The sequence below is a fragment of the Daktulosphaira vitifoliae genome, unplaced genomic scaffold (assembly GCF_025091365.1).
Source record: "Daktulosphaira vitifoliae isolate Bord-2020 unplaced genomic scaffold, ASM2509136v1 Scaffold_2, whole genome shotgun sequence".
Lineage (NCBI taxonomy): Eukaryota > Metazoa > Arthropoda > Insecta > Hemiptera > Phylloxeridae > Daktulosphaira > Daktulosphaira vitifoliae.
Window position 1 is genome coordinate 17613702 of NW_026099573.1, and position 14712 is coordinate 17628413.

Consider the following 14712-nt stretch of genomic DNA (forward strand, 5'->3'; position numbering starts at 1 on the left):
AGTAACTACTATCATAACATGAAACTAAAAAGTAAAAAATAAATATAGTTTAAAAAACTAAAAAAACACGCTTTTAAAGTACATCGAACTAAAAAGTTAAAAATAATTTTTAAAATAATTATGAACAAAAAATACTAGTATTATTGTGATAAAAGCGTGGGTGCTTTGTGCCATATTTTTCGTATATTGAGCGCCCGACGCTTTTATCACAATAATACTAGTATTTTTTGTTCATAATTATTTTAAAAATTATTTTTAACTTTTTAGTTCGATGTACTTTAAAAGCGTGTTTTTTTAGTTTTTTAAACTATATTTATTAAACGTCGTATTTTCCTCTACCGGCGGGTTGCCCGGCATGCTTTATTTACACATGACCTGCTGGGTGCGATAACCCGGTACGCGCACACACACACACATTCAATACAACAAGTACGTAGTTAACCATTGTAGACGCTGCGAAGAATTAAGGCGTACTCTGAGTTGTATACTAAACAGTAAACAATGTTGTATGCTTAAAGTTTTTGAATGGCATAAAAACTTTAAAAAAATTGTGACAATAATTTTAACGAAATATACAATAGTAGTAATGCAGACTATCTACAAATTCACTGCGGTATTTTATTCGGGTTTTATATTTTTGGGCGTGTAATTCGTATATACATTACACGCCGCCGTCGTGTACAATAACAAACACACACATACACAACTTCCCCCTCCTTACTCCTATCAAAAGTATCACGTTGACGTTCGCACATCGATGATAACCCCGTTTGTTGTATGTTTTAGTATATTATTACTATACTGTTTCACTTGCAATAACTTATACGATTACTGATGACGTATAAACGAAGACGATCACCGTTTTGGCTGTATGATAACAAGACGCCCGTTGTTGTTTCCGCGATTCATTAAAATATTGTAACCTTATAATTATTGTTCATGTTATCTCAGTGCGTTAGTAATCACGAGACGTTGTTGTGTATTAGATTTTAAGTAATCTGTCATTGCTTTCGTTACCGTTTTATATACCTTTATGAGTAAAAGTTAAATCATCATTTTGTGAATTATGTCATCGTTTTAATACCTTTTGTTCGATGTGTTCGCTTTTATCGTCAATAAGTACATTGAAACACCCACGCAGGGACATGACATCTTTTTAATATATCTTATTAAAAGCCAAGGTATATATATTTTTATAAATTAAATTTTTTATTTTAAACGAGTTTTTATTGATGATTGTCCATAAGATTATTAAAATAAAGTTACTCTAAGTTTTGAAAATCGATTAGAAATAATAAAAAATACTGATTATTTTACATTACATAACGTATCACCAAAAGACTAATAGCATAACTAACAAAATGTTGATTTTGAGTGTATTATATTTCTAAAAGCGCAGAACTATTGTTATCATTCTCTACAACTTAAAATAGAAATGAAAATTATAAAAGAACAATACGCTGAGATGTTTAGAAACTCCTAAAACCTTAATATAATTTTTAACGTAATATAAAAACTGCTAAATAAAAAAAAATTTATATTAAATATTTTGAAAACTAGCCAAATCAATAATATCTCAATGTCACATAAATGTGATATTTTTAGTTATGTAATTTATATTTTAGAGGTGCATTATTATGTGAAATATTCAATTAGTACTATTTGATATGTTTAAAATTTAAACAGTCTGCAGTAGTAGATTTGGTACTGATTTTGCTTTTTATGCAATTTTATATCTATATTATTTATTTTTTTAATTAAATTATTTTTATTTTTGTATTTTTGCATCAAATAACTAATCAATTTTTTAATATTAACTTTTTACAATTTTGTTATCCTCCTAATTCTATACTTCAGTTTTTAATAAAAAATATATTTGAACATTATAATTGTTGTATGTTAATGTTAAATTTCTGGAGATCAATAGATTTTTAGTAATTAAAATGTATTTGTATATTTTCAACTTTTGATGTACCTTGGAAAATTTAAATAAAAACTTTGCTATACATGTCAGTCCTGTAGTGTAGTTTTATCTGCATGTTGTAAAAATAAAATAAACATTGTATACTGTAATTTGTTTGATGTATGGGTTTTAAAATGCCCTAAATCACAACCTTGTTTAAAAAGTGACACAACTGTAAAAAAAGGTTTTTTCAGTTTATTATGGTATATGTTAAATAAATTATGTAATTTTACTATTTAAGAATGTCAGAAGCATTTACTAATTTTTATTGATATATAATGCAAATTTTACTTTTGATTAAAAAATATTTTACTGATAAATTATATTAAGTTATAATTTATTAGTTAAATATTTAGTGTCCTAAATGAATTTGAAATACTTTAAAAGTGATTGAATAAAAAGTGAATTAAAAAATTCAAATTAATCTACTAACCAATAAAATTTTAAAACATCTAAAAGAATATTGAATTTTTAAAAAGGTTTGATCAAAAGTTAAATTTTTTCAACTGTGTCATTTTTTAACTGGGGTTGAGACATGATTATTCAAAAATGTTTCTTGCTTAATATTTTCATAAAATTAAAACTGTATAAGAATGGTGTTTAATAAAATTATTTAAAAATAGTTTTTATTAATTAAATTATTATTTTTATAGACACCTCAAGAGTAAATTATCAATGAGTAATCAATTGGTGGACTCATGTTTGTAAGTTTTATATTTTTTAAATCATATATAGTTTATAAATTTAATAAATTCTATTTGTGCAAAATTTGTTTATCATTAAATGTAAAATGATGTTTTTTGTGATTGAGTAAAGTTTTAATAGGTTGTACACAATAGTTTTTTAGGGTAAAAAAAGTCATTTTTTTTAATATTTTATATTGAAGCACAGTATGGTCAAATCAATAAAGAGGGTATTACTTTATGTTTATTGGGCTCCTGGAATTGCAAAAAATTGTTCTCAGGGGTAGTTTGCGGTATAGACCCAACTAGGCCAATATAGGTATTTTGAAAAACTAACAGAAAAATTAATCTAGCACTAAATTTTTATGTAGTAAAATGCTTAACATGACTTTTTTGAATACTTGTATTTTTAACAAAAAATGTTTTAAAATATTATTTAATTAAACAACTTAATTATTTATCTATTTAATCAATTCTCAAAAATAATTATTAGACAGTAATAATTGAAACTTAACACATTTTTGTTGCAATAATTAAATAATTTATCATATTTGCTTGGGTCACAGGTTGGTGAACAGAAGGGTGGAGAAGCTTCAAGAGCAAAGCTTCACTACCTGCACTGAAATTACACAGAGGTATTGCTTCTTAACAATATATTAAATGCTTTATTTTTGCTTTATTACTTATTTTTTCTTAGTTTATCAATTATTTGAGCTTCATTAGTATTTCATTTTGTTTTATTTAATTTATATACATATTTCACATATTATCAGGGTTTTTTTGTTTATTAATTTTGACAGTGTAAATACTTACTCCCTTATTTTATATTAAATTAATAATTATTTTATATTTTATTTTTGAATCTGAAGTATGAAATTTCAATTTCAACCTGCTTTCATAAAATATGTAGCATGTTAAAAGTTTTTTTTATTTTTCAGTTGAAATTAGCTATTCTATACTTCTGATAATTCTATTTTCTACAACCTTCCTTTGTTCAAGTATATATAATTATATATATTTTATGATTATAATCACAATTATGTTCAAATAGAAGAAAAAATAGGTTTGATTTTTTAAGACGCTCTTTGTAAATGTCTTATCCAATTCAATTTGGATAAGATCTGTTAATATAGTAGTAAAATTTGGATGTTAATAATTTAATTACTGTGTGGTTGATAGGTATAATAATATGATGTAGTCATATCATTATATAAAAAATAGTATAACTCAAAATTGTTTTAAATACTTGTAGTGATTATAATATCTACATAAACAGTGATAAGGTCAAAATTGTTTAGTAGAATAATTATTCCTTTTTTAATGTCTTTTTTTTTTCTTGAGAAACAATTTAGATAATGTAATAGTGACATAGTTTTTATTTGTTATAATTTTTGCTACAATTGATTTTAGTTGGTCTTTGACTTTATTATTAATTTATTAGTATCATTAGATAACTTTACTAAAAGTTATGTATAGATATGAAATAGAAACTGAAAAATAAAATTGAATATTAAAAAAAGAAACTGATAAAATAATTGTCATCTTATTATTATGATAGTTCTTATTAAGAATTTTTATGTACTACTATTAGTTAATTTTTAATTCAGCCGCTTTTTCTAGTTTTTTTATTGTATGTTATTTATAAATGATCAACAATTTTTATAGAGTTTGATGTTTTTTTTCAGAGCTCAGTCAGATTTATCGCAAAATAATTCATATTCTAATGATATAACATATTCTAACAGCAGAATTCCAGAAAATCATTTAGCAACTTCTTCAGTTCAAGGTGGTGAAAAACCTTTATTAGTTTCTCAAACAAAAAAACATCAAACAACTCAGCAAGTAAGTAAGAAAAAACTTAATAAATTATTTTAACAATTTAATTATAAATTACTTTATTTAGGTTACAACTGTTACTAAAGTTGTTAGAGAAGTTCATCATATGATTCCGAATGGTCATTCATTGGACTACATTCCATATACTTTAGGTGTTTCATCATCATCCTCTGCTACAACTACACAACCTAATAATTCAGTTCATATGTCAGAACCTGGTAAGTACTCATTTTTTTTGATAATGAGATTAGAATAATTAAGTATTATTCTTTAACATACATTTTTATTTAGGACATTTTAACAATGACTATCAAAACTACAATCCAGGATGTCAAGATTATGATCATTATGTTGGCGTCCACCCTGGAATTTCATATTCCAGCTATAATAATGTAGGTGGTCAGCAAGGTTCTAAATTAGATGGCAATGGCTACCAAGTTTATGATACAGGTGTGCCTTCTAATCAACTTAGTCATGATTATAATGAAACTGTTCCTACACCACCCAGTCCCAGTGCATGTAGTGAGTCTCCTCCACCACAACAACTCTTGGCCCAAGGTAATTTTTTGTTTTCACATTTTTATTAAAAGGATTATTTTATTTATATCTAAATTATATTGCAGAATATATGAGAAAAGGATTGCCCTATCCACCTTCAGGCTATGAAGAATTAGATGCAACTCAGTTACATCCAAATCATGATCATTATCATAGGATTACACCATCACCTGGTGATTGTTATGGTAAAAAAAAAAATACAAGCAAAATGTTGACATTTTTAAACTAAATTCAAAATTTTAGTATTATAATTATTTATTGATATTATTATTTAGATCAATTGAGTAGCTCATGGAACATGGATGAATGTGGAGATCAAATGAGTCAAGGTGAAATTCTATTTTATAATTATTTAATAAAAACTCTGTAGGTAGTACCTATGTCTGTGTCAGTCTTTATATTGCCCAAAAATGTTATAAAATTCAAGCTCATCAATAATCCAGTCATACCACAGTTTTTATTATTATTTATTTATTTAAAAATGCTTATTAGGGCTAATACTATTTTTTAATGAATAAGCGCTCAAATTATTAACTTAAGACATTAAAAACTTCTTATCAATTTTTCTCAATTTTTTTCTAATATTCAAATATTAACTTAATATAAATAGTTAAATTATCAAAATATCTTATGATACTACAAGTATAATAAATTCATTGTATTGAATTTGAAATAATTTTAAGTTGAGCATATAATAAAATATACTCTAGTTATTTTCATACTTTTTACCTTGTAGTACATTTTTTTTGCTTCTACAGCCTACCAAGTATCTACCTATCTTTTGGTGGAGAACATTAAAAGATAGATATCTGAACTATTTATACTTCAAAATGGGTTGATAGTTCATTGTGGGAGAGTTCTGAACTGATCTGTTTTTTCACTCAACAAAACTTTATAAATTTAATTTAATGAACAGTCACAGTATGGAACAGATACTGTCACATTTATGACTTGGCCATACTGTTTCTCAATACAGTAGAAACCGTTTATAATGACATACCGGGTGTAATGACCTTAGATTGCAAGCCGTGGCGGCACTCCTATATTGTATATACTAATTTGTATCGATTATAATGACGTCTGTATAGTGACTATACGGATGTTATGACGGTTATTTTTGATTTTATTGAAAATAGGTTTTATCTATATTGCCTATTAATTTTATCGAAGGTCTTATAACAACCAATAAAGTTATGTCATTGTTGTTTTGTAAATTTATCGTCAGTGTTCCGATATTTGTGTACTTGATCGTAATTGTCGTGCGATAAACTGAAAATTATATTTGAGTGTTCAATCTTTGCAATATGAGTAAACAAAAGCAATTTACAATTGAAGAAAAATCAAATGTAATTTTTCTTTTAAAAAAGGGTGAAAAAAATTCCGATGTAGCTAATGAATGAGATGTAGGTCACTCCACAATTTCTAACAAATGGAAAGCTCGAGACAAAATAGAACATATGTTTCAAAATGAAATATTATCAGAATTGGAAGAAAAAAAGAAAAAATCTTACTCTTAGTTAATAACTGTCCAGTACATTCTAAAGTTGTATTACGTAATATTAAAGTTGTATTCTTACTCAGTAACTGTACGTCTGTTCTTCAACCAATGAATCAAGGTATAATAAAATGTATGAAAACTTATTTTCGAAAAAGTTTGGTGCTAAAAATGATCAATAATATGGAAAATAAAATTGAAACCAATATCAACGTATTAGATGGCGCATATTACTGATTTTCAAAGCTTGAGAAAAAGCAACAAAGAGTACAATTAAAAACTGTTTTCATCACGCGGGTTTCAAAAATGCAATACAACTACAATTAGTCCAAGAAGAACAAAAAGAAATATGTTTTCCAGATATTGATGATTATGTTAACTTTGATAATGATGTACTAACTTCAGAACCACTTAGTGATGAAGAACTTATTTCTTCGTTGAGTGATAAACCTGAGGAAGACGAAAATAATGAAGAAGCTGATACTCCTGATGAAGATTTTTCCATAAATACAGTGTTCAATGCAGTAAAAATATCATCAAATTATATGGCTTTAAACAACGTAAATTCAACAATTAACTTTGAAAAACTAAAAAAAAAATAGAGAATGATTTTTATACGAATAAAATTCAAACTAATATTACGGATTTTTTTAATGTTCAGTAAAAATATTACAAAATTGTATTATTTTTTTTCTATATGAATTAAATTTACGATTATATAATGTAATATATAATGATGTATATATAATATAATAACACATTAAAAATGTTATTGTAATAAAATATTAAAATAATATTACATGAAAATATTTTGTTCACTGCTTGTATATAAAAGAGTTTTTAATTTAATTTTTGTTATTTTGGTTATTATGACCTATTTTGACTAGTTCCTTGAATGTCATTATAAACGGTTTCTACTGTAATTCATTATCACTTTCATAGTATTGAAATTGTTAATTTAGACTTAAAGAAATGTAAATAATGTAGTAATATATATTTCTAATTATTACATTATTAAAGTATCTGTAGATATGATACGCATTATAAAATATTACAAGACATTGTACTTAAATATAAAAATAATCTCAGTACAGCTTAATATTATTGAAATTTAAAAATATTTGTTTTCAATTGTAAGTTTTAATAAAAATTCAGTATAGAAATAGTACATAACAGTAGTGTCTAAGAATAATAATTAATCTTAAATCATAATTTAGTTATTTTATGTTAAAAGTTTTTGTAAATAAACTTCAGAAGTGGTAATGAATATTTAAACTTTTTTGTGTTAACAACTCGCTATTATTTGAAACAATATTAAATGTATTAAAAATGCAAAAGACTTCTAATGTTTTTCTTTAATTTAATTAAAAATTTATCATTTGATTCAGGTCTTCGATGGAGAGATCCTAATCTACCAGAAGTCATAACATTTTTAGCTAATCCAAATAATTTAATAAAAGCAAATGCAGCTGCTTATTTACAACATTTGTGCTATATGGATGATCCAAATAAGCAAAAAACTAGAACACTAGGTGGAATTCCTCCTTTAGTAAAACTTTTAAATCATGATTGTCCAGATGTTTATAGAAATGCTTGTGGAGCTCTTCGGTAATGATAATTTTTAATTTTTAAATGATTTTATAGTTATTTTCGACAATAGTTATAGAAATAAATCTTTATTTATGTATAGAAATTTATCATATGGAAGACAAAATGATGAAAACAAACGTGCTATCAAAGATGCTGGTGGAATTCCATATTTAATTAACTTACTACATAAAACTGCTGATGCAGAAGTTAAGGAATTGGTAACTGGTGTACTGTGGAACTTATCATCATGCGAAGTAAATTTCTTAAATTATTCATTATATGATATGTGTTATATATAAAATATGTTTTATTATAGGATCTTAAAAAATCAATAATTGATGATGGACTTTCAACTATTGTAAACCATATATTGATTCCACATTCAGGTTGGAGTCCAACAGTATGCAGTGATATTTGCTGGTCTACTGTATTTAGAAATACTTCTGGTGTTTTAAGGTAATTATATTAACCATACACCCAGTGATATAGTTCACTTCTATTCTTTACAATAGCTTTATTTTTTCTCTTAAATAATCATCGCCCGTTAAAAAAAAAGTTTTATCATTATAAAATGACAAAAAAACTCTTATTTAATGACTAGAAAAGTTTTGTAGTTCCTTTTAAAATAAAATTTAATTTGTCCTTACTTTTATTAAATTGTTAATATAATACAATACATAATATAAATATAATACATTTTTATGCAATAAATTTTTTACTAATGTTAATTTTCATATCCCCAGATTATATTTATTTCTATAATTTTTTACACTTATGATTAAATAACAACCATTATGTCTTAATGAAATAACAAAATAAATTATCTGGTATTATTCCGAACATCTGATATATCAGATCACTGTGATAATGACAATGACCAAGATGTTACATCAACATTTAAATAAACAAAAAACTAAGAAATGGTTTTATATTATATACTTGTGTATTTTGTATGCGTATACGCACTAACAAAAAAGTCGAGATGCTGGTATACCTGCTAATACCTTCCACTACACTGCTGTTCTCTTCTATGCAACTGACAATTTTTTTTTTTTTTTTTTGGAAATGTGATGCTTATGTAAGTAACAAAATCAAATCTAAAATATTAAAATTGTGTCTTAGAAATATAAGTTCAGCTGGTGAATATGCTCGTAGAAAGTTACGAGAATGTGAGCACTTAATTGATTCACTTCTGTATGTAATTTCAACTGCCATTGAGAAATCTAACATTGGAAATAAAAGTGTTGAAAATTGTGTTTGTATTTTGAGAAATTTATCTTATCGATGTCAAGAAGTAGAAGATCCAAACTATGACAAACACCCTTTACCTACTCAAAGTCGAGTGGGTCCTCAACCTAAAGGTATGGGACGGACACACACACACACATATATTTATATATGTGTGTGTTTGTTTTAAAACAATATTAAATTATTTTAATTTTTGTATTTAGGAGAAAATCTTGGTTGTTTTGGTGCTAGTAAAAAGAAAAAAGATGTACAAGTTGTATCACCAAAAGAAAATACTAGCACTCGAATCATACCTAGAACAGAACCAGCTAAAGGAATGGAACTTTTATGGCAACCTGAAGTAATTATGTTGAAATATCTTATATCTTATATTTAGTTTAAATTATACATTTTATTCAATTTAGATTTATATAATAATTATTGTAGATGAGAATTAGTTATATCATTAACTTATTTTTGATATTGTTTTTCTAATTTTACATTTGTATTGTAATTTGGCTTATTAATTTATTCAAATTAATAAAATTAAATAAAATGTCAATAGAATAATAAATAAAGAGTTATAAATTTTATTTCTTGATATTTTGATTTAATTTTTTTTTTTAATAGCTTATAATTTTAATTAAATTATATATTTCCAGGTGGTTCAATCATATTTAGCTTTACTTCAAAGTTGTTCAAACCCAGAAACTTTAGAAGCAGCAGCAGGTGCCATACAAAATTTAGCTGCTTGCTATTGGCAGCCAAGTATTGAAATTAGAGCTGCAGTTCGTAAGGAGAAAGGTCTACCTATTTTGGTAGAACTTCTCCGTATGGAAGTTGATCGTGTTGTTTGTGCAGTAGCAACTGCATTAAGAAATTTAGCCATTGATCAGCGAAATAAAGAACTCATTGGTGAGTATTTTAGATTATTTTCTTTTTTCATTGATATTAGGTTGTTATTTTTAAATAATTACCTAATCCTAAAATTAGGTAAGTATGCTATGAGAGATTTGGTTCAAAAATTACCTTCGGGAAATGCTCAACATGACCAAGGAACATCTGATGACACTATTGCAGCTGTACTAGCTACATTAAATGAAGTCATAAAGAAAAATGCTGAATTTGCTAGGTAACATAATTTTGAAGTGAATTTGATGCTGACTCAGCATAGTTTTTTTTTTTTTTTTTAAATAACTATATAGTATTTGTTAAATTTTTACTAATCATTAATTAATTTGACCAGATCATTGTTAGATTCAAGTGGTGTAGAAAGATTAATGAATATAGTTAGGCAAAGACAAAAGTATACGCCTAGAGTATTAAAATTTGCAAGTCAAGTTTTGTTTGCTATGTGGCAACATCAAGAGTTGAGAGATGCATACAAAAAACATGGATGGAAAGAACAGGACTTTGTCACTAAGACTATTGCTGCAAGAAATGCTGCTGGTGGAATTAACTCACCAAATAATGCTAACAGTACATTAAATCGGCCAATGGCTAGTCAGGGTGGTACTCGTTATGAAGATAGGACTATACAAAGGCAACCAAATCCAAATGCTACTTCTCAGATGAATCACTCACTACCTAATTCTACTTATCAGACTGTAAGCTAATAATTTAAAGTTAATTTAATTTAATTCAGTTAGGCAAATTTATTATTGAATTATAATTTCACTAATTCTTAATATCTTGGTATAAAATTTTACTAACCCAAAATCCAGAGTTTTGGGAACAAATTAAATTGGATTTTAATTTTAATTATTTCCAAGCAAAACATTTGGTTTGATTTTCAAACCAAACTGAACACCACAAGTTTTATCAGTTCAGTTAAAAAAAAATAAAAATCAAACGGTTCAAATATTAACATATTATGTTATTTGATCGTAAACATGACCATTAGCCCCTACATCCAGTTTAGAAAGTTCCTTTTAAAAATGAGTTTGTTCTTATAAAATGTTACCAAAATAAAAACCCAGCACAGGGGAGTCGCGGCACAGTGGTGATGTGGCATAGTTGGATCAAGTATAATGATATCTGACAGTGATTAAAATCACTATCAAAAATAAACGCTTCGATGCAAATCTTTAGATAGTGTTTAATTTTAAAAAAATTGGTGTTTTATTCCAAAAGCTATTTGATCTGCTGGTTCCTTATTAATATCTCGATTAAGATAAAGTATGTCGAATGAAAAAGGGTTTATTAAAAAATATTATTTCTCATAAAAAAATTGTGTGGATCCATAAACTTTTCAATAAGTTATAGCATTATAAAGTTAAATATAATATAAATAATAAAATCGAGAATTTTCACACGAAAATAGCATTCGGTAGCCGTTTTCACCACGAAGACAAGTCCAGAGGTCAATTTTTTTTTTTTCAAATTAAAGTACATTACATGAGCTTTAATTTAAGATATATATAAAAGTGTCAGACCTTCCGGAACATTTTCAAAAGTTAAGTTGAAAAAGTTAATTTTTTGTGAAAAAGTTGTCATTTTAAATCCCCCCCTGTGGGCAGGTTAAGTGTCAGATTTACAAAAAAAATATACCAAATGATAGGTAAAGACATCAAGCATCTATATAAAAAAAAATTATATTGATATGTTCATTTTTGAAAAAGTTACGGCAGTTTTTAGTAAAAAAAATTGAAAAAATTTCGAAAATTAGCGATTTTTAAATTTGTAATTTTTTTGGAGGTTTCCCCCATTTACGGGGAACGAGGGAAATTTTTTCAATTTTGAAGGGTAATGTCTTCGACTAGATACGATTTGTGATTTTTTGACGTATCGTTGAAAGAAATCCGTTCGGTGAGAGCTGAGAAAAAGTGGTAACAGACACAAAAAAAAAAAAAAACACATCATAGTAAAACCAATACCTTCTCAGCTTCGCATCGAAGCTAAAATTAGTGTGACATTTGAGAAAAACAAAATATTGATATCATAAGTACTAATATACTGTATTTTAATTAATTTTGTAAAGATAAATTTTCTTCAAATGTTTTCCAATATTTTTTATTATTTATTTTATTTTCATTCCATAAGAATGATATATGACTTTTTATAAACTAAATGACGGTTGGGTTGGGTTTATCATAAATCAGATTTAGTAGATTTGAAGTATGAAAATTTAAAGTTCCTTCACTTAAGTTACCATAAGTAACTTTTATGTGTTCAGAAAAGATGTATTTTTATAAAGTACTGCCTACACCAATTGCATTATAAACAGCCTTCTTTACAAACATCTTTAAACTTACAATGAATGTATATTTACAGAGCGATGAAATTCCATTAGCAGATATGCCATATCCTGAAGTAGCCACACATACACCTCCTGTTGGTGGTGTTTTAATTTATCCTCCGGGACATGTAAGTTTGATATGTACTATTATAATTAAATTTTTCCCTACATTATTTATAATTAAAAGTTAAAAGGCTTAAAAATTTGAAACATTTGCATTTTTTTCTTGCAACTTTAGTGCATTACTTAAAATTGGTATAAATTCCACGTAGTTAAGTATTTTAGAGAAATTCCTGAAATAGAGTATTATAGCTAAGTAGGATTGGTGTGTTAGAGATTTTTAGAAAACATGAGGTACTTTAAACATATATATATATACAAAATGATCTGTTTATAAAAACCCACTCAAATACGTACAAAATATTAAGTAAATTTTTTGTAGTTTTTCATGTACATGTATTTTTTTTTTATCAATCATTTATTAATTTTTTGTTCCATCTCATACCTTAAAAAATGTTAACTATTTTTAAAATTGAATATATTTTTAACTATTTGATATAATAGAAAAAGATCGAAATAAAGGAATGATTAGTTGATAACAATTTGTAAACCAATAATTTGGAAGTTATTAATCTGTATGTTTAATATTTTCAATGTCATTAATTCTTATTCACAATATTAATATTACTTGAAACCCTTATTGTGTATTATTAAATTTTAAAATTTATTAATTAATTGTTATTATTGTAGCCTCTTAGATCAGGAGAACCTCTATATGCTCAAGTAAACCGCGATAAGAAAAAGAACAAACAATATGATCCATCTGTTGCTGGATTGTCAATGGGTGGAGATATGTGGAATTATAACGAACAAGCACAACAAAAGATTTCATCTGTTGATGTATCTACTTCTCAAGGTGGTGATTCATGGGTGTAAATTCTATGTGCAAGAATCTTTTATTCTTTTTATTTATTATTTTATTTGTAAGTATTAATATTTACTTTTTGTAAGTAATTGTTATTACTATGAGGTGATATTATTATTATTTCTGAAATGTGACAAACCAATTTTTTATATAATGTTTAAATCTTAAGATATATTGACATTTAACAGTTAACCCATTGTTAAATTTTATTCCATGTCTATTCAACTTAAAAACAATTATTCAATTTTAATATTTAATTGAAAATTAATTTTAAATTTTCAATTAAATGCATAATCTTATTGTGCCAATAATAATAGTAATTTTAGACCTAAAGTTTAGATAAATAAACATTTTTATACTACTATTACTAAGCAGCATTTACATTTTTTTTTAATTGTTTACACTTCATTTTAAATTTATATGGAGAAAATGTGATTTCGATCTCATGTTTTTTTTTAAAGTGAATTAGTAAAGATATTGTTTAAATGATTTTTGTCTACCAATATTAATAAGCTAACAGTATTGTTGACAAATTAAAAAAAACAATTTGAAATGTTAAATTTTCGTGAGATAAGACTAAATTATATTAAAACACTATTGATTATTAATAATGTGCAATGATCTTTTTATAAATTTACATATTGTTAAAAAAAAAATTATTTAATACACAGATATTTGTTAATTATTACTTTTTATGCAATAATGTAGAACTACTTGAAAAAACTTAAATATACTACAACCAAATAGCTCTAAGTGCTTTATGTTCCTGCATTTAATATTTTTGTTATATGTAATTACTATGAACATTTTTATTTGCATTTTAACTTTTATTTATATTATATTAATATAAAATTTAAAAGCGACATTTTATTCCCATTTCATTTTTTTTTTCTATTATATTTATATATTTATTATGTGTTTATATACCCTTAGCTGATAGATATTTTATTATATTTATTTTAATATTTTGAAATTAAATGTATTATTTATGATGTAATGTAAAATTAATGCAAATTCAAAATGGCATTATTTTTATGTCACAAGATTAATAAATTAATAATGTTCCATTATCTTAATAATTTATCAATGAAATAAAATTAAAACCACAAAAATATATAATTGTTTATGTAACTTTAATAATAACAAAAGTGTAAAGTTTACCGATATTAAATATTGTCTAAAACCAGTAATATTAGT

The 14712-nt window shown here is 25.3% G+C and overlaps 1 protein-coding gene across 1 annotated transcript; it reads left to right on the forward strand.

The window, feature by feature from the left end:
- Positions 1 to 748: 748 nt before the first annotated feature.
- Positions 749 to 13693, forward strand: LOC126898542 (catenin delta-2). The gene is made up of 18 exons (XM_050672702.1): positions 749 to 1181; positions 2617 to 2667; positions 3213 to 3281; positions 4332 to 4488; positions 4550 to 4700; positions 4774 to 5040; positions 5106 to 5225; positions 5316 to 5369; positions 7924 to 8143; positions 8226 to 8379; positions 8442 to 8581; positions 9248 to 9486; positions 9577 to 9713; positions 10015 to 10267; positions 10346 to 10484; positions 10599 to 10959; positions 12626 to 12718; positions 13341 to 13693. The coding sequence occupies exons 2-18, from the start codon at positions 2639 to 2641 to the stop codon at positions 13524 to 13526; spliced, it is 2769 nt and encodes a 922-aa protein (XP_050528659.1). The 5' UTR covers positions 749 to 1181; positions 2617 to 2638; the 3' UTR covers positions 13527 to 13693.
- The last annotated feature ends 1019 nt before the right edge of the window (positions 13694 to 14712 follow it).

Coding starts and splice junctions, on each gene's coding strand:
- LOC126898542 (XM_050672702.1), top strand. CDS start 2,639: ATGAGTAATCAATTGGTGGACTCATGTTT. Junction 5,041..5,105: donor ACAACAACTCTTGGCCCAAG/GTAATTTTTTGT, acceptor ATTATATTGCAG/AATATATGAGAAAAGGATTG. Junction 5,226..5,315: donor ATCACCTGGTGATTGTTATG/GTAAAAAAAAAA, acceptor ATTATTATTTAG/ATCAATTGAGTAGCTCATGG.